At 37.4% G+C, this 24563-nt stretch overlaps 1 protein-coding gene and 1 non-coding gene across 7 annotated transcripts in view; both read right to left on the bottom strand.

Annotated features, from left to right (window-relative positions):
• Positions 1-1628: 1628 nt before the first annotated feature.
• The window catches only part of LOC577161 (C-Jun-amino-terminal kinase-interacting protein 4), a 67912-nt gene continuing 44977 nt past the window's right edge, over positions 1629-24563 (bottom strand). For 4 of the 6 annotated variants that reach the window (XM_030980978.1, XM_030980982.1, XM_030980980.1 and 1 more), the window contains 19 exons: positions 24020-24077; positions 23501-23653; positions 22602-22775; positions 21766-21825; positions 21133-21330; positions 19904-20168; positions 19131-19298; positions 18484-18661; positions 16855-17022; positions 15825-16034; positions 14933-15137; positions 13602-13682; positions 12844-12911; positions 12047-12195; positions 10757-10928; positions 9839-9952; positions 8962-9147; positions 3192-3332; positions 1629-2547 (listed from right to left, as the gene is read on the bottom strand). In XM_030980978.1, coding sequence (XP_030836838.1) covers positions 2423-2547; positions 3192-3332; positions 8962-9147; positions 9839-9952; positions 10757-10928; positions 12047-12195; positions 12844-12911; positions 13602-13682; positions 14933-15137; positions 15825-16034; positions 16855-17022; positions 18484-18661; positions 19131-19298; positions 19904-20168; positions 21133-21330; positions 21766-21825; positions 22602-22775; positions 23501-23653; positions 24020-24077 — 2873 coding nt within the window. In that variant the 3' untranslated portion in view covers positions 1629-2422. The remainder of the gene's footprint in view (positions 2548-3191; positions 3333-8961; positions 9148-9838; positions 9953-10756; positions 10929-12046; positions 12196-12843; positions 12912-13601; positions 13683-14932; positions 15138-15824; positions 16035-16854; positions 17023-18483; positions 18662-19130; positions 19299-19903; positions 20169-21132; positions 21331-21765; positions 21826-22601; positions 22776-23500; positions 23654-24019; positions 24078-24563) is intronic. The other 2 variants (XM_030980981.1, XM_030980979.1) reach the window with 2 other exon arrangements.
• LOC115922392 lies at positions 14167-14299 on the bottom strand. The gene has a single exon (XR_004063448.1). It is a non-coding gene; the product is annotated as a U11 spliceosomal RNA (small nuclear RNA).

The following is a 24563-nucleotide window of genomic DNA, read 5'->3' as shown; positions in this document are numbered from 1 at the left end:
TACACGGACTGATATCCTCGTCTTCTTTAACTGTTATTCTTTTGAATGAGAGTTGAAGAGATTGGAGATGAAATAAAGAGATGGAAGGCGGGACAGGAGAGCGAGAAAGAGAGAGAGGGAAAGAGAGGGAGGGGAGAGAAAGGAAGAGAAAGAGAGGGAGGGGAGAGAGAGAGAAAGAAAAAGAGAGAAAGAGAAGGAGAGAGAGATAGAGAGAAAGATGGAACATGCTACAATGAGATAGATAGACGAGTGAATACACTGAAGATGACAAAATACTGAAAATAAGACACCAGTACTTGAAATCTCAAATATATTGCCTAACCAAAACAAAAATAATAATAATGGGCTCAGGAAAAGGCAACAAATGAAAGTATATTTCTAAAAAGCAGCCAGAAATTTTCAGTAAAATTGTCAGTATCGCTTCTACAGTATTTGGTTGTTTACTAAGAGTGAGTGAACATTGAATCATTGAAATATAATAATTGGAAACTCGCTTTTTGGGGTTGCTTTTTTTTCTTAGGTTAAAAGGTATGAGAAAACCAAACAATCATTAAAAATGATAAAATGGAAGTTGAGGGTATTAATGACAGAACTTCCTATGAGATTGCATTTCAGTACTAGCAGCAATACAGTGCAAACATAAAAATTATGATTTAACTTGCATCATTTACATACATGATTTGGGGGGGGGGGGGGAGGGGAGTATCTTTGTCTGCTTATCACTGAACTCACAGAAACAATAATGGCGATGCTGTTGATAAAGAAAATCTTCCCCTAACAAAAACACAAGCCCACCCCCCCCCTCCCCGAAATGCGTGAATGTACAAGCATGGTACAAATTTAAGCATAAATTGCCTCTCATATTACTGTCATTGTGAACAAATTATAAACTTATATAATTTTACATCTGCATCTGCATACAGTACAGAAAGGTTTAAGTAGGAATTGAGATCTTTTAGATAAGCATTTTAGATAATGAAAGAGTGTGCACCCATGTTGTTGTAGCACGACTGCCGTCATTAATTAATTAATTAATTAATTAATCATATTGAGCACAATGATGATTTAGCGTAATGATGATTCAACATATCATCCTCACAATTAGATAATCTACATGAACACTCATTTGACATCACCACAAACATGGATAAACATTCACACAGTGGTATTCTTTGCCCTGTTAACGGTGTTTTCACAACACAGTATATGTATATATATACAAAAAGACGGAATGATCTGCTCTTAAACATACCCTTTTACAACTAGTCTGTATGGAGCTAGAAGGGCATTAACACACATACTTTAACATCCTTCTGGCTCTGAACAGATGAAGTATTGTAATCCCCCTGTAAAAAGATACATGTACAATGTTCAAGGGCAAAAAGTCAAAAGAGTTGTGAAAGTACAGGGAAAGTTTTGCAGTGTTACATGGCCACATCATATGTATGTTTCAAGGTAAAAAAAAAATGAAAGGGAGAAAGAAGTGGATCAAGAATGATTGGACATAAGCTGTGTTTTCATTTTTAGGTCTACTTTTAACCAAGCTTAACTTAGCTTTGCAATTGCGACTAGTGAATTCATGCTCTAAATCCTATTGACAGAAATAAATACAACAAATTCTTTTCTAAATTCTAGACAATCTAGACACGATGCCTATTGGCAGGCTCATGTTTTAAAGAACTATTTCAGCAAACAGCAGTAGGGGCATAAACAAATCCATTGCAAAGTTTAGAGCATGGTGAATTGGCAACTTGGATAAAAAGTGAAGTGCAATCAATTCCATTCAAATAAGCGCATCAACATATTGGATGGTACTTTAAAAATTTACTTTTGATTAGTATCATTGTAATTATTGTCAAAATCAAATTGTGAATCATAAAATATAAATATATTCTCAGTTATAAAAACCCTGTGACTTGCCAATCCCTTTGATAATTTAATACTTCATAAGTTTCATAATTTACTTTCTAGATTTTTTATTACATCATTCATTTTAAAAGTTGTTAAATATGTAAGATTTAGCAATTATGGAATAATGCTTTACTGCTGGCCAGCACAGACTATTAAAAGAATGTATTTCTAGAGGTCAAACAAGCATAAATAGAACAAATCTAATCTTTATCAATTTGACATAGAGCAGCACAACGACCGTGGTATTAATGCATAGAGCATACTACTGTAGCTGAAATTATGTGCAGAAACCCCTTTATACATGTATTCAGTGTCCCAAAGTGGACTGTAAGCTACACACTTTACAGGGGACAACAATACTTGAATGACTTTCAGGAGAAACTTATGGTGTTTGTCAGCAGAGATATATAAGATCTGCCATAGAGGGAGACAAACAGGACACAGGAGAGATGCACAATGACATCACAAGAGGAAGAAGTACACACTGGCAATGTCTGGACATGTGATGGGGCTAGTCTGTCTGTCCGGCTATCTGCCAGACGATGAGATGACTCCTCTCACTGCGAGCTGACCGGGACGAGTTTGTGAGGACGTCGCCATAGTTACCCGATCCCTCATCTTCATCTTCACCATCACCTACGAGTGGAAGAGAAAAATCAAGATCATAGAATTGATTAAAAATAATAATGATAATAATGATAATACGTTCAAACATGTATAGAAATTTTGCCCAAAGAGACACAAAAGTTGGTCATTTTTTTATACAGGTGGTCATTAAAAAAGTTTTGACCGTCATGAAATTGGATTGACAAAAGTTGCCCCAAATTATATTCACTGAACGGTTTCACATCCACACAAGAACCAGACATGGGTAGAACTATCATTGGATACCTTCAAGAAGACTGTAAAAGCCTTGCATCATCAATGGCATTCACAAAACCTAAGTTGACGTTCAAGATACAGTCCAAGCTATATCTTCACAATGAAATGATATGCAAGTGATCTTCATGTACTGGGGCCAGTTTCCCGAAAATGTAACTAACTTTTTGGACATCCCGTTGAGACGTGTGTTATAGAATTAACACACGCTTCTGTGGGATGTCCACCAACTTATACTTATGACGATTTTGAGAAACTGGCCCCAGGTACCAAAAGTACAATATCCAATGAGAAATACTGGTAATAAAAGAAAACATAAATACACATCTTTTTATTGACAGACTGTCTTTTCTACACAAATGGTAGCTGCAGCAGGTTTCACTGAACAGTATTTCACTCACCAATTCTGAAGTCGATATAGCCCTCTCCTCCACTGAGTACAAGCATGTTCTTTGTAGTAAGGTTATCAGGAGGGGGTTGATCGGTCTTGGTTGGGGAGGGGGCGCTTCCAACGCTAGCTGTAGCTATGCCACTGGGTGAACCTAATCAGGATAAAACATGTATAGATAGTTAACCCAGGGATTTCACTTTTAATTGAACCCATTGACTGTGAAGTCTTCTCATTCTCAGGGATGACTACAGGAAAAAAACCTAGTTCCTCTTGGTGATGGGTTCACATAGGTTCAAATAGGTTATTATTGCATACTGTAAACGCTATTATTTTCAAGCGATTAATTTTTCGCGCTGAGCGACCCCAAAACATATTTGCTGGTTCTTAAATTCGCGTTGCACCAAATTCAGCCCGTTCAGTACATACATAAGAAGTCATGTTTATATTTTCGTGGGTTCTAAAATTTGTGGACACCAACTTTAGCGCGAAATCCGCGAAAAATTAATGTACCGCGAATATTTCCGCGTTTACAGTATTACAAGTATTACACCCTCTCTATTCCTCCTGAATAGAAGATCTTCTATCCGTCCCCGAGTTCTCTTGCGCTCTTCCAGCTCTATTTTGTTTCCTGCACGCAGACGACATTCTTTCAGCGCCCTCTGGAAACATCAATCAGCTCTTTTCCTTTACCCGTCATCGAATCCACATTCCACAAGCTCACTCTCACCATCTCCTGGGGAGTGTTTCACAAAGATTCTAAGTCAAACTTAACTCTAAGTTCAAATTCAAAATTATGAAGATCCATTTGTAGCCTAAAAATTAAATATATTCAAAAGCAAAAATTGAAGTATTTTAGACTTTTCATAAATTCCACATCAAGAACATGAAATCTCCCATGATAATAGAAAATATGAATGATTTGAATCAACATTTGACACCTTTTAAAATAACTTTTACAAAATGTTTTCAAAGATGCTAACGGCTTTCCATAACTGTTAAAGGGATCGTTAACAATGTTAAATCTGAGATACACGGCCCTACGTGTTATCAGTGTCTGTGATATGGTGTAATATTGAAGCCCTAAAAAAATCACGCTTCAAAATGATCAAGAAGTGCCTCAAAAAAGTAAATATCTTTGAGTGACCAGTTTTACCATACTCGTTTTTTCCAATAGACTGTAGTGTTATGAAAACCGTTCAGCGAACGGTTTTCAAAATTTGTAATTTCAATCATAAATATCTTGATAATCAGACAGGCGATCGGCTTGTAAAAGTCATGGAGTTCCTGACTGACCTAAAGGTTTATAATTATCATTGCAGCATGAGCTAAATCCAGGATTTATTTTCAGAATCTGAGACAAAGTTACAGGATCCCTTTAAGTCCAACTTAGAGTTAAGTTTGACATAAGATCTTTGTGAAACACCCCCCAGCTGTCTTTTCACGCCAACAGGGACCCACTGACGCGCAATGCTTTCTAGGGACACCCCAGTATGTTTCACAATCTTACCAAAGAATTCAGGCATAACGATTCCTTGATGGTAGAGATTTCACAGCGGGATGCCCTATCTGACACTAACCACAGCCGTCGGCCATGGGCCTAGGTTAGATACTTTCCACAGCTGGCGTTTCTATAACCTTCCTGTTGTGAGCGAGATCGGAAGCTCTTTGACAGGTCATGTTTTTAAATCCTGTAGGGTGCTCACTCATCTTTCTCACTCTGAGAGAGTGGGAGTCAGTTATGCCCCAACTTCCTGACTTGGAAGGTTGTACTAGATTACATGCTACTGGTAGCAAGTGGATCACACCTCACCTGACCTGGGGGGTGTTTCACAAAGATCCTAAGTTGGACTTAACAATTATGGAAAGCTGTTAGCATCTTTGAAAATATTTTGTAAAAGCTAATTTGAAAGGCATAAAATATTAATCATATTTCTTATTATCAAGAAGATTTTATGTTCTTGATGTGGAATTTATAAAAAGCCTAAAATACTTGATTTTTCACTTCTGATTATATTTTATTTTAAGGCTACAAATGGCTCTCCATAATTTTTAAGTCCAACTTAGAGTTAAGTTCAACTTCGGATCTTTGTGAAACACCACCCAGATCACTAAAGCCCACCACACAATATATGATCTTCCTGCAATCTGATTTTGGATGAAATGGCAATCATAAACAAACATCATCTTCCCAATGTAGGTCTTAAATACTGATAAGAATACTGACAACCAGAATGTTAGTGCATTCAAAGCCCTTCAGTCAGAATAAAAGCAGAATCTGCTTAAAATCGTAGACAATCGCACTACATGTACATCATCACTATGATTCTGAGCCGATCTAGCTATTCCTCCTCCAAGGAAGCTTGAAATCCATTGAAATTTTAATTTTATTAATCAAATGTCAAATCATTGACCATTACGAGTTTAGAAGTTTGAATGTTCATATCAAATTCAATTGCCGACTCTTCCAAAATCGGATCATAGTCAGATCGTAAACTGTGCAGTGGGCTTAACACTTGAAGTATCATTAATATTATTATTACAGTATTATTATCATTATTCTGACAAAAAAAGACCGGGCAGTAGCCTTGTTTTGCCAAATTATTAAAATGCACTAAATAACATTTTAAACATTTGAAAGAACATTTATTTACGGTACTTAAAAAGTATTCTTGTGCTTAGTGTGACCTTACATCTAATAAATAATTTAATTCCCTCACCCTCTACTGCTGTCTCAATGAAAGGCTATGATGAAAGCAAAATACTTCTATACACACCTAATTATACCTTTACTATGTGAATAGGCCATTTTCGTAATGTAATTTAATTTAATCTAATTTAATCCACAAATATTTGTTAAGTGCCTCGTTACAAATTATTTAATTCACCTGTTTAACAAATAATTGTATTTTAATAGTCAGAATGCGAATAGCATACACTGCATGTTGCAAGGTAGGGCAGTCCATAATGTTTGTCCTACCTAGCAACAATTAATGTACGCATTTTGACAAGTGAAATACAATTATTCGAACAGGTGAATAGAAGAATTTGTAGCGAGGCACTTAAAAAAAGATTTGTGGATTGAATTAAATTAAATTTGAAAATGGTCTACTCAAATACTTATGAAAATAGAATGTTTTCAGATTAGTAAATCATAAAGGAATCTTAGTCATAATCAGGCAACTTATTACATATCAAAAGTCTGTTGGCGTATCCAGTGAGGAGTTTGGGTTACAAGGGTGGGGGGGGGGGGGGTTTGATTAGATAATACTAGTGAACATGCAATAATATATCATGTTTTAGCAGCGTGATGGTTATGGGGATTTTAAGAACATAACTAAATAAGATTAGATAATACTAGTGAACATGCAATAATATATCATGTTTTAGCAGCATGATGGTTATGGGGATTTTAAGAACATAACTAAATAAGAAAAATATAACAAATAATATATTTATGTTAAATAAGAAAAATATAACAAATAATATATTTTTGTTAAATGAATACATAGAGTATAACACCGGATGCAATTCAGAATAACTGATAACTCAAGTAGCATAGAATATTGGGATGGGGGGAGTAAACAAATTATTAGTGTAAAAATAAAGGAGAATTATTCAAGTGTCCTGAGGTGATTAGTATAAAAATAAAACCAAGATATTTCACTGTTGTGTAGACACACATTCAATACACAGACAATGTTTTATTGTTTAAAAGCTAAAAGAAGAACATTCTGATCTACAATTTTGTGAGTCTGGAGTCTGGATTCTGAACGGAGCAAAAAGGGCATATTTTGATAGCAATCTCTTATGTCCATAGTTGCGATTAATGACACATTTCTAGTTGGTATATAAACAGCATGTACATGTCGCACAGCTCATTAATATATTATTGTGACAGTAGATTAATTTTCATTTTTCATATTTTCAAAACAGCTCAGGTGGGTAGAACTGTATTGACTATATCAACAAACTTTATCTGAAATTTAAGTGAATTATTTCTATGAAGTAAAAACTATGGGTGAAGACCTTTAACATATCAATGTTAAGTCAAAGGTCTACTGTTGGGGAAAAGATCAAGGGGTGCAGCATCACAAATAGGTAAAGTGCATGCATGTACAAGCTTGCAACCAGCAACATGCAAGAGGGAAATCTCTGGAATACAACTACCGAGTAGGCAAACAAGAAAAAAAAGAAGAAAAGCTCAAGGTACTAGCATGAAATAATTTAACATGTACAGTCAAACCTGCTTTAGTGACCACCTGTCTACAAAGACCACATTTTTTGTTTCCCTTGAAAATGGTTTCATATTGGGCGGTCGCTATAGACAGGTTATACTGTAAAGTTCAATTTTCAATACATGGGCTCCCGTTTGAAATGGAGTACCATACAAATAGATATACCGGTAGTGATTTTTTAAATTTGTACAAAATCTCTCGATTCCATTTTCAATCTGAAATTTCAAGTATAATTAAATGATGGCTGATGTTAAGATGGTTTTTAGAGTGGTTGTAATTCTCTATCCAAAGCCATTTTCGATCGATAAAGGTTTACTTTGTGGCATTCACCAGAAGTTCTGCTTTAAAAGGAGATGATAGGGGGATTAAAGAGAGCAAAAAGGCCAGAGAGGGAGAGAGGCGGGTGAGAGAGAGTGAGAAAGAGAGAGAGAGAGAGAGAGAAAGAGAGAGAGAAAGGCGGGTGAAAGAGAGAGAAAGAAAATCGAAGTGTGACGCACAGGGGTCTCGTTTGACTTCTGTGATGTGAATTTAATGCCTTTTGTTTAAACTGTTCTTGGAACTAGGTCGACTTGGGTAATTATTCGACTGAAAAAGATCTACTAATACAGAGGATTAACAAACGTAAATCCATGAAGAAAAATTGGGACTTGTTATCATCAACTTAAGCGGTTAATCGACACATGCAACGTCAATTTGAGCGAGGTTAACTGTACATAAACAGTTGTTAGAAAGTTAGGAAGTTGGCAAGATAAAAATATTTAAATAAGAAAGAATATGAAAGAATTTTCAAAGAGATAAGGAAATTGATTAAGAGAGAAAGATAGCCAATGACTGAAGGTGCTGAATCATACAAATAGAAAGCAAACAAACAGAAAAAACAACATGCATGGAACTAACACTATGAACATGACGGACAAAGAAAGCGGACAACATAATGGCCCGAATTCACAAAGGAGGTTTGTCGACAAACCTTGGTTTTCGTAAGTCATATGACGCGTTTTACACGTTTTTTACAAACCTGGTTTGAAAAGAACAAAAGGAGGTTTGGCGAAACAAAAGGAGGTTTGAGCTCAAACCTTGGTCTGACTGAGCTCAAACCTTGCTTTGTGAATTCGGGCCATACAGTTCCACATTCTACCCTCAACAATTGCTGTGGTAGACAAAGGAACATCCCTTCATTGGTATTATGTAAAAATGTGTAGAACAGGTGAATATGCATGTGACACCTGTTCTACACATTTGTACATAATAGCAGTGAAGGGGTGTTCCTTTGTCTACCACAGCAATTGTCGAGGGTAGAATGAGGAACTGTGTATTTTGTACGCTTTCTTTGTCCGTCATGTTCATAGTGTAATTGTCTGTTTAGAGTCAAAACAGCATTAAGTCTTGAACATAAACACAGAGTTACTGCCCTTCTGGCTCCAAACAAACAAAATAATCAAATAAACAAATCAGGCAACTAGACAAAACAAACATGCAAACAAAAATATAGATAAGAGAGGGGTAGAGTGGTCAATTCTCACAGTCCACGCCAACAGAACTTACAGTCGTTACCTGGTACAGATACAAAGAACTTGACAGCGTCTCGATGACCATGGAAGGACAGCTGAGCCTGGGTGATACTACAGTATGGAATGGTGCTACCCGCCCGTACGCTGTCTGTCTTGGAGTCGGTGTAGACGCGGATCACGCCCCCGGGACGGGTGCCTCCGGTCGATTTGGGCTTCTTGCCTAAGTAATAATAATAATCATACTCAGTTTTTATATAGCGCTTATTACAATCACTAAGCTCTTCCAAACTTGGAGATTATTACCCCAGCTTTAGCTGTGCTGCCATTACGGCGCTCTAGCTTCTCAAAGAATTAATTCCTGCCAGGTACCCATTTACATCACCTGGGTTGAGCGTGGCAAATGAAGATCAATGTCTTGCCAAAGGACATTAGTGAAAGTGAAAGTTATCTGCAATTATTGTACGAGTTTCATTTGTTTGAAGAAAGAGAGTGATACAGGAATGCTGTATAGATTGACTACAGGTAATAAAACGTGAGAAAAGTTCAAACAGGAGCCATTATCTGTTGAAGAATACTTCAGAATGAAGGCATATCAGTAGTCCCCTCATGGTATGAGACAAGACTATCTCTAGGTTGGACTATGGCGATTAACAAAACTTACTAAAGACCAAAAACCAATCCATCCGAATCCTTTAAATCCTGTTTAAAATTTCACTCTCAAGTACATCGAAGCATTAAATATTATCTTGAAATATACGATGCTGTCGTTGGTTGCTTAAAAAGTAAATTTAATACTAAACAAGTCCAATAACAAAATTAAAAGAGCTGAGCTCGCTAAAAGATGGTCCTCCTCTGTCGACCTCGCACAATCCTCTTCTTCAATGATATCATGAATGTATTAAAGCACTTACTCTCTGATAGAGGTATTGAGATGATGACACCGTTGCCCGTACCAACCCACAGTCTGTTACAGGAGATCATCACAGAGGTGATACGCACAAACGAGAAACCAAGCTTTCCAGTACCTGCATGAACATAGACAAACATAATAGGAAATAATATACAGAGTGAGTAAAAAGCTGCTTATATTTATTTTGAGTGAATTCATACAAATGAAATGTACACAAGAAATAATGGATCATTGATATTGATTTGAGAGACCTTTCAGCATATCTCATGATATACAAGCACTTATAATAAGAATTGATTTAAATTAATCTGCCATTCTGAAGACATACATATCAATAGTGTTTGAATTAATCCATGAGATAATAATAATAATAATAATAATGAAAAAGTTATATAGCGCAGCTTTTATACAAAATATACACAGCTGCTCTGGTTAAGAGCTTCTTTTTAAAAACTAAATTCTATGATTCATTACTAAAAAGCAGCTTCTGTTTATTTTGAGTGAATTCATGCAAATTAAATGACTCAAGACACATGCTACCAGTCATTCTTGATGGTAAGATCAACATTGTTCATAATGCTGCAGAGCATATCTATAAGTATCTATACCGGAGAAAGTTTGTAATACATGAATATATTGAGGAGTCTGTTTTCATGCCCAAATATCAACAACATAATGGCAGAGTATAGAGTACCGAAGCTGTGCCATCATACAAATCTATTTTTAGAATTTCTCAATTTGAACTTCATCTTCCGAAAGAGCATCAAGAATAATGTCTAAATGTTAAAAAACCAATTGAATATAAGTATTGAGTGAATTTTTGATGCTCTTTCAGAAAATGAAGTTTAAATTTGGAAATTCTAAAACTATTTTTTTGATGCATCACACTTGACCACTCTATAAGGGGCATGGCACTCACCGAGCATCTTACTGACATACGGATCTACATCCACGTCTTGGAGGTGTTGATGGGTATGGGCGTGGTAGAGACGTAGGGTACTGTCTAGACGGATAGAGACCCATACTCCATCACCCTGCCATGAGAGAAGGCGCACCTGACTCTCCTTGCGTGGATGGGCATCAAACGATTTCTGTGGAAAAATAATAATAATAATAATAATAATAAGTTAAACCGAAAATGGAAATTCTTTTTTCCCAATTGATCGTGAGCCCGGCAGCGCCAGATCGACGTTGCTCTATCCCTTATTGTTGAACGCCAAACAAGGTAGCAGCAACTCCCGTCTTTTGTTATGACGCAGCCGGGGTTCGAACCCACGACCTCCCGGTTGTGAGGCGGACGCTCTACTGACTGAGCCAACACACCGGTATATACAGGAGATACAGGTGCAAATAGGGTTAGCAGAGCCATCTATACACAGAGTTTGGACAACCCGGTTCAAGTTGGACACAATATGGTGACTACCGCTTTGTTGGGCAAGCACAAAAGAAAAGATTATACGCCATGCTGTAACCCAGTGAAACCAAGTTGGCCAAACTCTGTGTATAGATGGCTCTGAGGGTTAGTGTGTAAGGGCTCCCTCTATAGGAAATGTTCCGTCTATTGTAAGATCGTCAAAGCTTTGAAATAGTTCATTCCGTATATCGTCACTATATGCATACAATCTACATTCACCATTTCACCTTTTCTTCCCCCTCACACCATGTAGGCTTGATAGGAAATAAGAATTTTGTTAAAATTTTAAAACTGAAACAAAAAAACTTCAAAGAAACGCTGTTAAAAAACATCTCTATGGGAGAAAATGAACACTCTATCAAATGATTTAACATGATTTCTTAACATCATGACAGCTCCTTTTTAATTCCTAATAGTTAGTTAGTTCCTAATACCACACCAGACCTTATCAAGGACCACCACCATACAACAGATGGAGTTCTGAGGTCTAGATTTATCACTGATCTTAACTGACTACTAACCTCTACTTTGAGTGTCTGAGGATGAATAACATGGATCTTGTTCCTAATACCACACCAGACCTTATCTAGGACCACCACTATACAACGGATAGAGTTCTGAGGTCTAGATTTATCACTGATCTTAACTGACTACTAACCTCTACTTTGAGTGTCTGAGGATGAATGACATGGATCTTGTTCCTAATACCACACCAGACCTTATCCAGGACCACCACCATACAACGGATTGAGTTCTGAGGTCTAGATTTATCACTGATCTTAACTGACTACTAACCTCTACTTTGAGTGTCTGAGGATGAATGACGTGGATCTTGTTCCTAATACCACACCAGACCTTATCCAGGACCACCACCATGCAACGGATTGAGTTCTGAGGTCTACCAAGGTCTAGCACATGATAATTGTTCAGGTCCCACTGTCCATCTGATCATGAATTTGAAGAAAAATTAGTGTTATACATGTATAATTAAAAAAAAATATAAATTTCTTGTATAGCTTATAATTATTCAAATAGCGCTGAATTAAATACATTTTTGACAGTGTCTTTCCATCCTTCTATGTACTGTTCCATGACTGTGTTTTGTTACACCTCATTTAACTCTGCTTGTATTTGCATATATTAATATTCTATTCAAATCTGCAAGTATTATTTTACTCTTGAGAACTGGAGAAAAAAAATATTAACAAAACACTTAACTGTATAAAGTTCACACATACAGTGTACATGTACAAACAATGATTATTCAATAAAGTCATGAATAACATCATATTTGTGTTAATTACCGTTTATCCACAGTAGCCTTTTATCAGGGCATGATAGTGAGCCCTATCTTGAGTTTAAAAAAAAAAGGATTTGGGGGGAAAATGGCACCTAACAAATTCCCCCCCCCCCCCCCCCCCTTTGAGTAAGAAAATTCAGGGGAAAAAAGGAAAATAGGGGCAAATAGGGGTAAATCGGGAGAGAAGAAAAAAAAATTGGGGAAAATAAATAAACAAGGAAACCGATTTAAATCGGGTAATTATCAGGTCTGCTTTTATAGAAGGAAAAAAGAAGGGATCAGAATGACTTACCTTCTGATCTGTGGAAGACTGCTACTGTTCCATCTGCTAATGCTGCCAGCACTCTTCCTTTAATATGTCTGAATCAAACAAATATAAAGGTGTATTTGTTTACCAGTAATTGAACACAAATCCTTCACTACACCATTATTGAAAGGTAATAATTGGTGTTTGCAGAAGTAAAGGGGGACGCATTCCTTAATGTTCTCATAATTATTTAAAGCCCCTCTGCACTAGTTTGGCATGGAGGGATTAGACCTCCCTGCAGGGTCACTGGCAGGTGGATATCTCATTAAATCAGCTCTCAATTAACATTAAAAAAAGGGCATCATGGGGGATCAACAGGTACCGCTTAGGCATTGTTGGCTGTATAGAGGGCGCAAGTAGCTGTAAGTAGTGCAGTGGGGCTTTAACACAGAATACAACTTGATAGATTTTGCTCATGACTTTGCATTCAAATTTGGCCAGAGCCTTCAAAAGATACATGTGTGTAATGAATTAGGTGTTTAATCAAACCTCAAGCAGAGGCAAGGGAATCAGAATACAGCACATCTGGGTCCTGTTTTATAAAACGTATTATCAATAAGAAATGCTTAATTTCTATGAAAAATTTGCTCTCTGCTAGTCAAATGCCACAATTTCAGTAGCTTATAACAGCTTTTTAACTCGTTATTGATAACAAGTTTTTATGAAACAGGGCCATTGATGCAAAACCATATTAAGTCCTTTATCAGGCAATATGAGATATATTATGCTAAGAGTATACTCACACTATAGCAAAGATGGAATCCTTGAGCTTGATTGCATGGAGACACTTCCTCCATTGTGACACAGCAGAATGTACATAGAGACTGTCAACAACAAAAATAGATATACGTTAGGAATATGTACCTGTTGGTTTGCTTCATAGTGATGTCACTTTATATACATTTTATGTATTGTCAGTTTCTTCCAAGTTGAACTTATGACCTTTGACCCTTCACCTCTTGACTCGTAGGTAGATTCACTTCATCTGAAGGTGTTCATTCTTCCTTGTGACAACCTTTGATACATGTACCTCCATTTCTCAAATTACCATGATACTGCTACATGTACATTTCCGTCTATTTAAACACTTTAATTGTCCTCACGACCTTTGACCTTTTGAACCCCATATCTCACCCCCTTGAACTCATACGAGCCAAGCTTAATTGGGATAGAAAGAAAGTTATCATCTGCAGATTTGTTTTAAAAGCGCAAATGAAAAAGTGAATCCAGAGGCTGATTTTCTGCCTATACTTTCGAGTTCAACTCTAGCTCCCTGGCAGGGTTCCATAGAGGTCCTAAGGTCAAATTTTGGGCGTCAGTGCAAGAGACAACTAACAGCCACTGTTCACAAATATTATGCTTCCGAAATCTCTTGATAGTGATTCCGCACAGGAAGCCCATATGGACTTCCCATGTGCCACAAGCAGCAAAAGCCCTTTTTAATGATTGGAGTGTTGAAAGACAGCTATCTTTCCAATATGCTTTGAGTTTAATGGTTAGTGAACTCAAACACCAGCAGAATTCGAGTAACTGATACAAAATTAAACTGTAATTTCATATGTTCATTACTTCATATAATTAATTACACATTTTTATCCAAGCAATAATAAAATAATTCAAAAAATACTAAGAATTCTATGAAATTGTTACAAAACCAGTGCCACAACATACAACTGTACACATTGCAATAAAATATGCATATTCATGAGAAGCTACTAAATATGCATGAGGTAACCAACACATGGCCTTGTGTGTCCTTCTTTGATTCATTGTGCTAGTCATGCATCAATGGAAGGCTAATTTGTGTGTAAAATAGTAAGCAAACTTCTCCTGTAAAACTTAGTTGCTCTTGTTGACATGAAAGTTTTGTTAAATGCTCACATGGTAGGTATATTTTCCTTTCTTTTCTTATCTCTCTTCATTCCTCTTTTCCCCTTTCTTCTGCTCTGTTGTGCTCTCTCTCTCTCCATCTTTTTCTCTTTCTTTTTCTCTCCTTCTCCGTCTCTCTCTTTCTCACTATCTCTTTCTTCTCTCCCGTAATATACAAAGTGCATTCATTCTACATAAAACTTACTTTCCATTTTGAGCACCCAACCACATAGTAGGTTTAATACTGGACATTTTCTCAGCGACCTCATGCATGGCGTCGCTGACCGTTGGTGAGTCCGATAGACCATCCTTCAGTAGATCACTGGACGTACCCCGGCGTTGCCGTGAGACGATGGTCTCGGTTGGAATGGGTTCGGTGGTGGCACCAAGAGGGTCTGTGGCTGACCCCTCTGTGAAAGGTCAAAGGTTGGGATATTCTAGTATGTATCTGTTCGATAGTGATCTAACATAGGCTTCGAGCTTTTCTCTCAGACAGATGTATGTACAGTTAAACCTGCTTTAGTGACCACCTGTCTACAAAGACCACCTGTCTACAAAGGCCACATTTGTTGTTTCCCTTGAAAATGGTTTCTCATTGAATCATGTACTAAAGGAACCTGTCTACAAAGACCACCTGTCTACAGAGACCACCTGTCTACAAAGGCCACTTTTTGTATTTCCGTTGGGTGGTCGCTATAGACAGGTTTGACTGTACAAATACTATTTATATCATTAACTTGTTAAGGCATTAAAACCTTATAAGAATAGTTTGTATGCTTGTATAATGCTTATATATCAATACCAATAAGAACCAATGAGTGAAATGAGAGCTTAAAGATCAAGAAAAAAAAATTATATTAAATTTGAAGTTTTCATTTTTTCGCTGCCCATTGGCATAGTTGCCTTGAGATGGCGTCCTGAAAAGATATGACAGGTTTGAAGTCGCAACAAGTCTCTTGTTGAGGAAGTTGTCGCTCATCTTGGTAAAGATGGTTTTGTGAAATACTCAGTGCCAAAGTCAAGATGTTGTTGATCTTGTACTTAAGACAATTTCATGAGCCGACCCCCCGGCTTTTCTTCCTTTTCTCTACTCGTACCTGTATCGCTACTAGCGGCCGAGTCTGTCTTGAGGATGTTATCCTTGACAATGCCTTCCATCCCCACTGTGTCTGCCAGAGGTTCAGCTGACACTGCTTCCCGTAGAGCCTTCTCTGCGTCAGTAACGGACGAGATGTTTCTGCTCACGTTGGCTTCACTCACCTCCGCCTTGAAGCTTCCTTCACTGTCACCCACGCCTACCACACCTTCTATGTCAAGGAAAGCAAAATGGAATAAGTTAAAGAGAAGGTTGAGTTATGGGGAGAAGTGTAAAATAATTTGTGAGTATTATCATTGTTATTATGCAAGTGTGGAAGAACATCTGAGAAAAAAATGTTCCGAAAAAGCATGGCTCTTCAATGCCTTTATATTCTAAATATGACAAGTAAAAGCTTAAAATGAGGCCCAATTTTTATGCCACCTGTTTGTGTAGTCCCATACACATCTTTCTGTGTACAGTGCTTGTTACTTTTCCAAGACTGGGCCAAATTTCTTGTCATTTTGATGACTCGAGATCCTTGCAGTACACACAAATTCTTATATGCTAGATGATCAACTTTTTCTGACCGATTCCACACAGTTTCTTTCACAATGCAATTGCATGACCAGAACTCAACTTTATCTTTAAGTTTAGTTAAATGGGGGAAAACTGAGAATTATTGGCTGTCCATTGATGAAATAACCAAATAAATAAACTAAATATTTTAACAATAAAATAGATCTAGCTTAGATGAAATGAGGCAATGTCCTGAATTCTTTCAAGGAAGAACTTTAGATGGAACACTATACATATATCAGTGTGCACCTTCTTTATTATGGCACTGAAAGCATTAAAAAAAAAAACATACATTCGTAAGGACATGTGATATGAAAAAATGAATACAATTGAAATGTACTTGTATGGGGCATTGATAAAATATTGTGTACATATACAATGCACATACATTTGGACTTTTTGATACCACTAGTAAATGTATCATTTTTTTAAATAACTAAGATCTTATTTAGAAACTGATACCAAACACAAACCTGGTTCTGAGGTCGGTGAAGCATCACTAGGCGTGGCTGGTGTACTGGCCGTCACCAAGTTAACATTACCAAACCCGCTATCACTACCACCACTTGATGCTGATGCAGCATCATCGTTAGTCTCAGATGGGAGATCCTCATCGGTAGGGTAGTCAGACTCCATTGCTCCTACACAGTTAGAATGATGATAATAATAGTGGGTTCTTTTACAGCGGTCATGTATGTCAAACTTGACACTCCTGGCGTTCCAGATTATTACCCTGGCTTTAGCACGGCTGCCATTACAGCGCTCTAGCATTTCAAGAAATTAATTTCTGCCAGGCACCTATTTACATCACCTGGGTTGAGTGTGGCAAATGTGGATCAATGTCTTGCCAAAGAACAATAGTGCCGCAGCAGGACTCGAACTGCGGACCTTGTGATCGACAGTTTGGTGACATATCCACTCGACCACATTAATAATAATGATAACAAGAGCTTTTCAACAGCAAGCAGTCGACAATTATGCCTCCGCCGGCTGTGCAATTCTCACTTCCACACATTCCACCAGAAGCAGATTATTACCATAAGCACTGTAAAATGTTATGACCTCTATGACCTTTGACCTTCTTACCCCAACCTCTAATCTGATCATCTTCCTATGGTGTTACACACTACCACCAGGTTCGAAGCTCATATATGTACCTCTGGTGGCTCTTGGTAATGAGGCTTATACCTGTAGTTTTCATACACTGACCTTAGACCTTCCTACTCCACAATCTAATCAGATGATCTTTCAATGGTGATACATACTATATCCAAGTTTTAAGTTCGTATCTCAAGTGGTTCGTGACATATTGCGCAGGAAAGACGGATGGACGGAAAACCTGAAAACAGGTGGGTCAATCTGTTGGTCAATCTGTAACCAAATTACTAACTTCAACCCTTGGCCCAAAACTATATGCTGCCTTTAATTTGAATTAACTTAAACTAAAAACCTAATTACATCCAACTCTCTAACCCTAGGTATTGGACTAAGATATAGCCAAGAGTAAATATCAGATCATTACAACAAAATCACATTGATATTGGCATCTTGTAAAGTGCTAGTACCTGTCAAGTGTTAGCACTCCTAGAGGTGACCTAAAACAACTCCATAATATTAAAGGTTTCTGAATTCAACGAATGAATGATAAAGTCGATAACTCCTTGAATCCTAAATTGTATCATAATGGAAGCTTTGCAAAAGTTGGAGTAATTGAAGCATATAGAAACATTTACAACCCTTCACAACAATTTTAGATATGCCAAACTTTACATTCAGCTTTCAGGGAGATTTATATCAATTGCATACAGCACAATAGAAATGATCTTTCAAAAATCAGGGAGGAATTAAAATTTGTGTGGAGTAATGTTTAAAACAAAATAAAAAAATCAGAGAGGGTTGGCATCTCTGCAATTTAAAACACTTAGGAACTTCCTTTAGTAACTCTAACCGGTTACTGGATATAATGGATCCCTTTGCCATTCACTCAGCCTGAGTTATCTCAAGCTTTAGTCTCAAATTGCAATTTTTGTCAATATCAGATTGCAGTTGCATTGGAAACATAAAAGAGTGGAGTGGGGTTATTATGATGTGCGGAGGTGTACCTGCTACCGATGCTATACATAGAATATAGGCTGTGCTGACTGGGAACATATCTAAGATGCTTTGTGGTTGGTTAGCATCTATGACTGTGACTTTGGTGGAACTCTGATTACTGGTGCATATCCAGGCTAAAGATGAGAGCTTGTATTTCTTATGCTTGTCTATCTCCTTCTGTTGTTTCTGGAATGGGATAGCAAATTTTTAAAAATTTAATAACACACAAACGATTCATATAGAAAGAGATGAATATAATGACAAAATAGGCAGAGAGAGTCAGAAGAAGAAGAAAGAAAAAAAGACAGAAACCTGGTCAATAGAGTCTTGGAAAAAAGAAATTATACATCTTTCTTATTTTTCAAGTAAGAAAATCAGAAAAGAGGAGAAAAGAATAACAACTTTCTCCTACCTCAGTGTACTACAGGATTTCTTTTCAGAGTACTTTTGTTGTTCACAGCTCCTTTTATTATCATAACTTATCATTCATTTACTACACACAATATATGGGAACAAATCTGTTGGAGAGAAAGAGTTAAAAATAGATATCATACACCTTTATACTTATATTACATACTGTAAACGAAAAAGATCACATGTAAGAAGGTAGAAAATGTAAAAAGAAGAAACTATGCGGAGGAGAGTGGTTTCTTACAGTTATATCTTGATCTAGTTTATCTAGCTCTGATCCCTCTTTGCTGCTCCTGCTACTGGAGTCATCTGCATCGGGATCAGGGCTGGAATAGAAGACGCTAGCTCCAATGATGGATCCACCATCTCGGGTTCGACCTCCGTTCAGGTCAACTCCAGCTGCACACCAGATCTACATTTGAAAGGGGGAAAAATGTTATCATATTTATTAGAAATATTAATCCATCCCCTGTACTGGCAAATTCATTACTTTGTGAGTATACACAAACCCTTCATAGTCATATATACATATACACTACATTTGTTTAAAGAGTAGATTTAGATGTTGAAAATTTATCATTCAAAAAAGGTTATGGGAAGACTGTATGGTTAGTGACAATTTAACAAAAGTTCTTGTAATCACCCCTCTAATAATATCTTATATCTTGGAACTATTCATACAATGGTACATTTGAAATAAATTAAAAAATCAACATGATTGTTTTTCTTTTTCTAATACAAGACATCGATCATTTTTTCATTACTTATTATTTAAAATATTTTAAAATATATCAATATAAGAAGTACCCACAGAAATTTGAATGAAATTTTAAATATATCAAATACACAACTACAAAAATACAAAAAACTCAGTTTTCATGAATTATTGTATCAAGTAACCTCACAATATCTTAACTATGCATCCTTAATCAATCCTCAATCATCATGATTTATTTATCAAATCTGTTGATGGTATCCATCCTTTATGTGCAGAGATATTCTGACATCTATACTGACCTTTGTACCTGGTTCCTTCTCCAGCAATGGTCGGCAGAAGACAGGGACGGGTACCCCCATCAAGCCACGCCCAGCTCCACCACCACTCACCACACTGCTACCATCTACCTGAGACTGATTGGAGGAGGCAGGGCTTCTGGAGGGGGAGGGGTGTTTGGCTGGTAGACTCCACCCATAAGCTTGAACACGCCCATCGTCTTTCCTGACATGTGCCTTGACCTTCTTGTACTGCTCTCGCTTGTCTTTCATGCGCTGACTCCCCTCACTAGTTTTTAAGGAAGGCAAAAGAACAAAAAACATTATTATGGATTTGCAATTATAATTTCAAATATGATTTGAATTGATTACTTTCACTTTCTCTTTTCAGTAAGACTGTAGGAAAATTAAGAACAGAATAACTATCTGTGTTTCTAGACTCTGCCCCCCCCTCAAACAACATAAATAAAACAATAACAACAACAAGCTCATCCCCATTAATGCTTTATACTTGCTTTCCTATCATACAAGTATAATAAAGCAATCTATCAAACAGTACGGCCCAGTAGAAAGATGAGTGAACTTGACTTTGGCTTCGAGATGTTTAAAGATTTTGGTAGGAAAACCATGAATAAAGCAAGCAAAAAATAAATCGGTAGGAAGGAATTCCTTTAAATGCTGTGAGCATCGAAATCGGCAGCCTAGCATAGCCGGGTAATGTTGGAGCGCCTTGAGGACCTTGCAAGGTCGATACATGCGCTATATAAGAATCCAATATTATTATTATTATTATATCTTCAGTCGGAACGCAGCGCGCATACTTATGAGGCTTACAGTGAAGATTTATCTAGCATCTTGTTTGCAATCTGTGTGCACTGAGCTGAATGTTATTTTCAGGGTGATTATGCAGCATCATGCTCCCATGAAGGATAGAAAGCTTTATCTTCAGTTGTCATGGCAGAATGAAGTAGTATAATAATAATAATAATAATAAATACTTATAAAGCACACATATTTCATAACTTACTCAAGGCGCTATATAAAACAAAACGCACAAATCTCTCTCCAGAAATTTAACAACATAATATCATTAGTAACTCTGAGTAAATAAAACCTTTTTAACATGTTTCTGAAAGGTTTCTAGGCACTGAATGTTTTAAATGTCACTTCAGAATCTGCTCTTTAGTTCTAGATGCGAATTATGAGACGCTGCTGATAGACCTTCTTAATAACATCTGTGCAATGCTACTCACCCATCTTCTAGGAAATCAAAAGCTTTGGTCTTGTTATCAAGTGACGCAATCGTCTGGGTGCGCTGCTTGTTGTTGGGCGCAACGTACCCTGTGGGGGCGTTGTAACGTACATTGGCGGCCACAGGGTAATTGCGCTTGGGAGGGGGTGCAGCGATGCCGGAAGAGTTTGAGGATGAACTCGTGAAGAGGTTGCTGAAACTGTGGAGTTGAAATGGTAATGGATGAGGTAAATAAAGTGTGATATCCACAGACTGGTGGCTCACAGGGGGGTGTTTCACGAGATGATGTCATCAGTGACAAATGACAGTTTTTTTTGTTATAAGCTAGTGAAATCCTTGCTTCTGATTGGATATCAGCAGATCTGTCACTGATATTTGTCATTTGTCATTGCAAAAAGGCTTTGTGAAACACCCCCCAGATGTGTTATCATTTGATCTTAGTGATATTCTAGTTTTAATCTGTATTGATGTGAAATAACAAACATAATGTACTCATGATAATTAAAGTAACAGTCTGATACCGACATTCAAATAGAGGTCATTATTCACAAAAGTCTTCTATTCTTAACTTCAGTAATTAAACTGACAAAAATGAGTGATTAAGGAAAGTTTATAAAATAGAATATTTACTTACAATTTCCAGATTGATGATTTGTTTTTCTTGCCTTCAAATGATGGATGTTCCCTTGAGGCTCTGTAAGACAACAATATAAATAACAACATGAAACATTGTCCTCTCAATTAAAGCAATCTACTTCTATTGCCACTGCCACTATCATCACATCATCATCATCATCATCAGCATCACAACCACCACCACTGCTACCACCACAATTGTCATCATCATAACCACCACAATCGTCATCATCATCATCATTACAACCACCACCACCAACGCCACCACTGCTACCACCACAATTGTCATAATCATAACCACCACAATCGTCATCATCATCATTACAACCACCACCACCAACGCCATCACTGCTACCACCAAAATTGTCATCATCATAACCACCACAATTGTCATCATCATCATCATTACAACCACCACCACCAACGCCACCACTGCTACCACCAAAATTGTCATCATCATAACCACCATAATCGTCATCATCATCATCATCATTACAACCACCACCCCCAACGCCACCACTGCTACCACCACAATTGTCATCATCATAACCACCACAATCGTCATCATCATAACCACCACAATCGTCATCATCATCATCATTACAACCATCACCACCAATGCCACCACTGCTACCATCACAGTTGGCATCTACATCATCATCATCATCATCATCATCATCATCATCATCATCATCATCATCATCATCATCATCATCATCATCACCACCACCAACGCCACTAACATCACCACTGCTACCACCACAATCGTCGTCATCATCATCATCATCATCACAACCATCACCACCACCACTACCCCAATCCTCATCACCTTACCTAATCATCTCTGTCCACCTCACAGCTTCCTGAAGCTCCATCAGTCTCTCCTTGTATTGGTTCCTTTCCATCAAGACCCTAGCCATCTCCACACGGGTAAAGCGTTTCCTCTGGGCCATGGGCACATCCTCCTCATCGTCAATCTCTCGAATCTTCTCATTCTCCTCTCTCGCCCTGAAAGGTGTAAATGGAATTGCATGCTCATGAAACTCTCCATTACTATTTATTTATTTATTTATTCCGTTTTATTTAAACAGGGTAGCCCCATCAGTAATCACAGTACCGTAACAGTACTGTAACAGATTGATTTTACCAAATCAGATTGTCATTGTACACTTAATATGGGCATCCTCTGCATTTGTACCCGCGATCGTAGATAATCATTAACAAGTTTATCCTGGACTTTGGCCAAGTCCAGAAGCTCCAGCCCAAGCCCAAGTCCAAGTCCTAGTCTTTTTTTTGCAAGTCCAAGTCCAATTCCTCTAAAATTGGACTCGTGTCCATGTACAAGTACTACAATACTGCATTTTGAGGCATATGTGAACTATAATTCATAATGAAAACTTGAATTCATGGAGCGCTTTAGATTCATGAGAAGTAGACAACAAATTTGGAGGCGGGTTCATAGACACAGGCTATGTTAAGTAGAAAACACTCTGTCCCTCGGATATGGCGTTAAATGGCCTCGTGTAGAGGAGAGTTACCACCTTTGCACGTTAAGAACCCACTGCGCTATTTGTATAAGAGTAGAGGGACACCCCGGTGTAGTGATCCACCTGGACACCCCCAGTCAGTTATACCAGGATGAGAGACCTGAGGGTTACAGTGATTCTGTTCGCTTTTTGCCTCCCAGGCTCAAGTGACGCCAAATACTTAATAATACTAATAATAATTCCTACTTTTTGAGATCCTCTTCCAGGTCTGCAATGCGTGTATTGAGACGAGACTTGCCGTTGTTGAGCCCCATAATCTCCTGCTTTAGCATCTCAGTTTCTGAAGTGAGCTCATCCACTTGAGCTATCAGATCATCTTTCACAACGTTCAAAGCATTCCTAGAGGATGAGAATCAAGACATCAATTGTATTAGCTAAACAGTTAACAGTCTAAGAAAGAAACCATTAAGAATTAGAATTACAATGACATTTATGTAGGGGTATTCAATGAAGATGAGGGTGAGATTTAAACAAATAAATAATTTGGTGTTCTAACATTTAAATTACAGTGAAAACTGTATACAAACACCTCTCAAGGTAGAGAAGAAAAGTAGTCTTTGTAGGTAGGAGGTCTTTATTTACAGGTTTCAATGAGAAACCATATTCAAGGGAAACAGAAGATGTGGTATTTCTATACAGGTGGTCGCTACAGCAAGTTTGACTGTATACATGTATGTGTATTCTAAATTTGTCACAAAAACTCACTTTGTTTGTCTGAGCTCCGAGTTCTCCATGAGAATGTTCTCCACTTCTTTGCCCATACCTAGAAAGAGCAAAATCACATACCATATAAAACACGAGTATCATATAAAATCAGAATTCATGATTCATCACATAGAACTGAGCAAGATGCAAATGAAAATGTGTGTTTTCAAGAATCCTTTTCATCCTTCTTCTCTCACTATTGAATGAAAGGAATTAAAGGAGGTCAACACGGAGCATGCCCTCTATGTCTTGCACTCTGTATTCCAGTCCAGAATTTTGCCCAAAATGCAACAATGATAATAACATCATCCGTCATTACGTTCACTCTCAGTTCCAATACATTATAAATAACAATATGCGACATATCATAAAGTGGGGGGGGGGGGGGGGGGGGGGGGGGTATACAAAAACATTCATCAGTTGAAGAAAAAAAAACACACAGATACCTGTATGTGTTCTTGGGATAATGAATATTGTATTGCACACTTGGTAGACCCATCATCCCTATATTTCTTCACTTATTAATTTTTCCTGAGCTGCTTTA

Source organism: Strongylocentrotus purpuratus, unplaced genomic scaffold, assembly GCF_000002235.5.
Source record: "Strongylocentrotus purpuratus isolate Spur 01 unplaced genomic scaffold, Spur_5.0 spur5_scaffold_11, whole genome shotgun sequence".
NCBI classification, from domain to species: Eukaryota; Metazoa; Echinodermata; class Echinoidea; order Camarodonta; family Strongylocentrotidae; genus Strongylocentrotus; species Strongylocentrotus purpuratus.
Note: the sequence above shows the minus strand (reverse complement) of the source record. Positions and strands in the feature narration are given on the sequence as shown.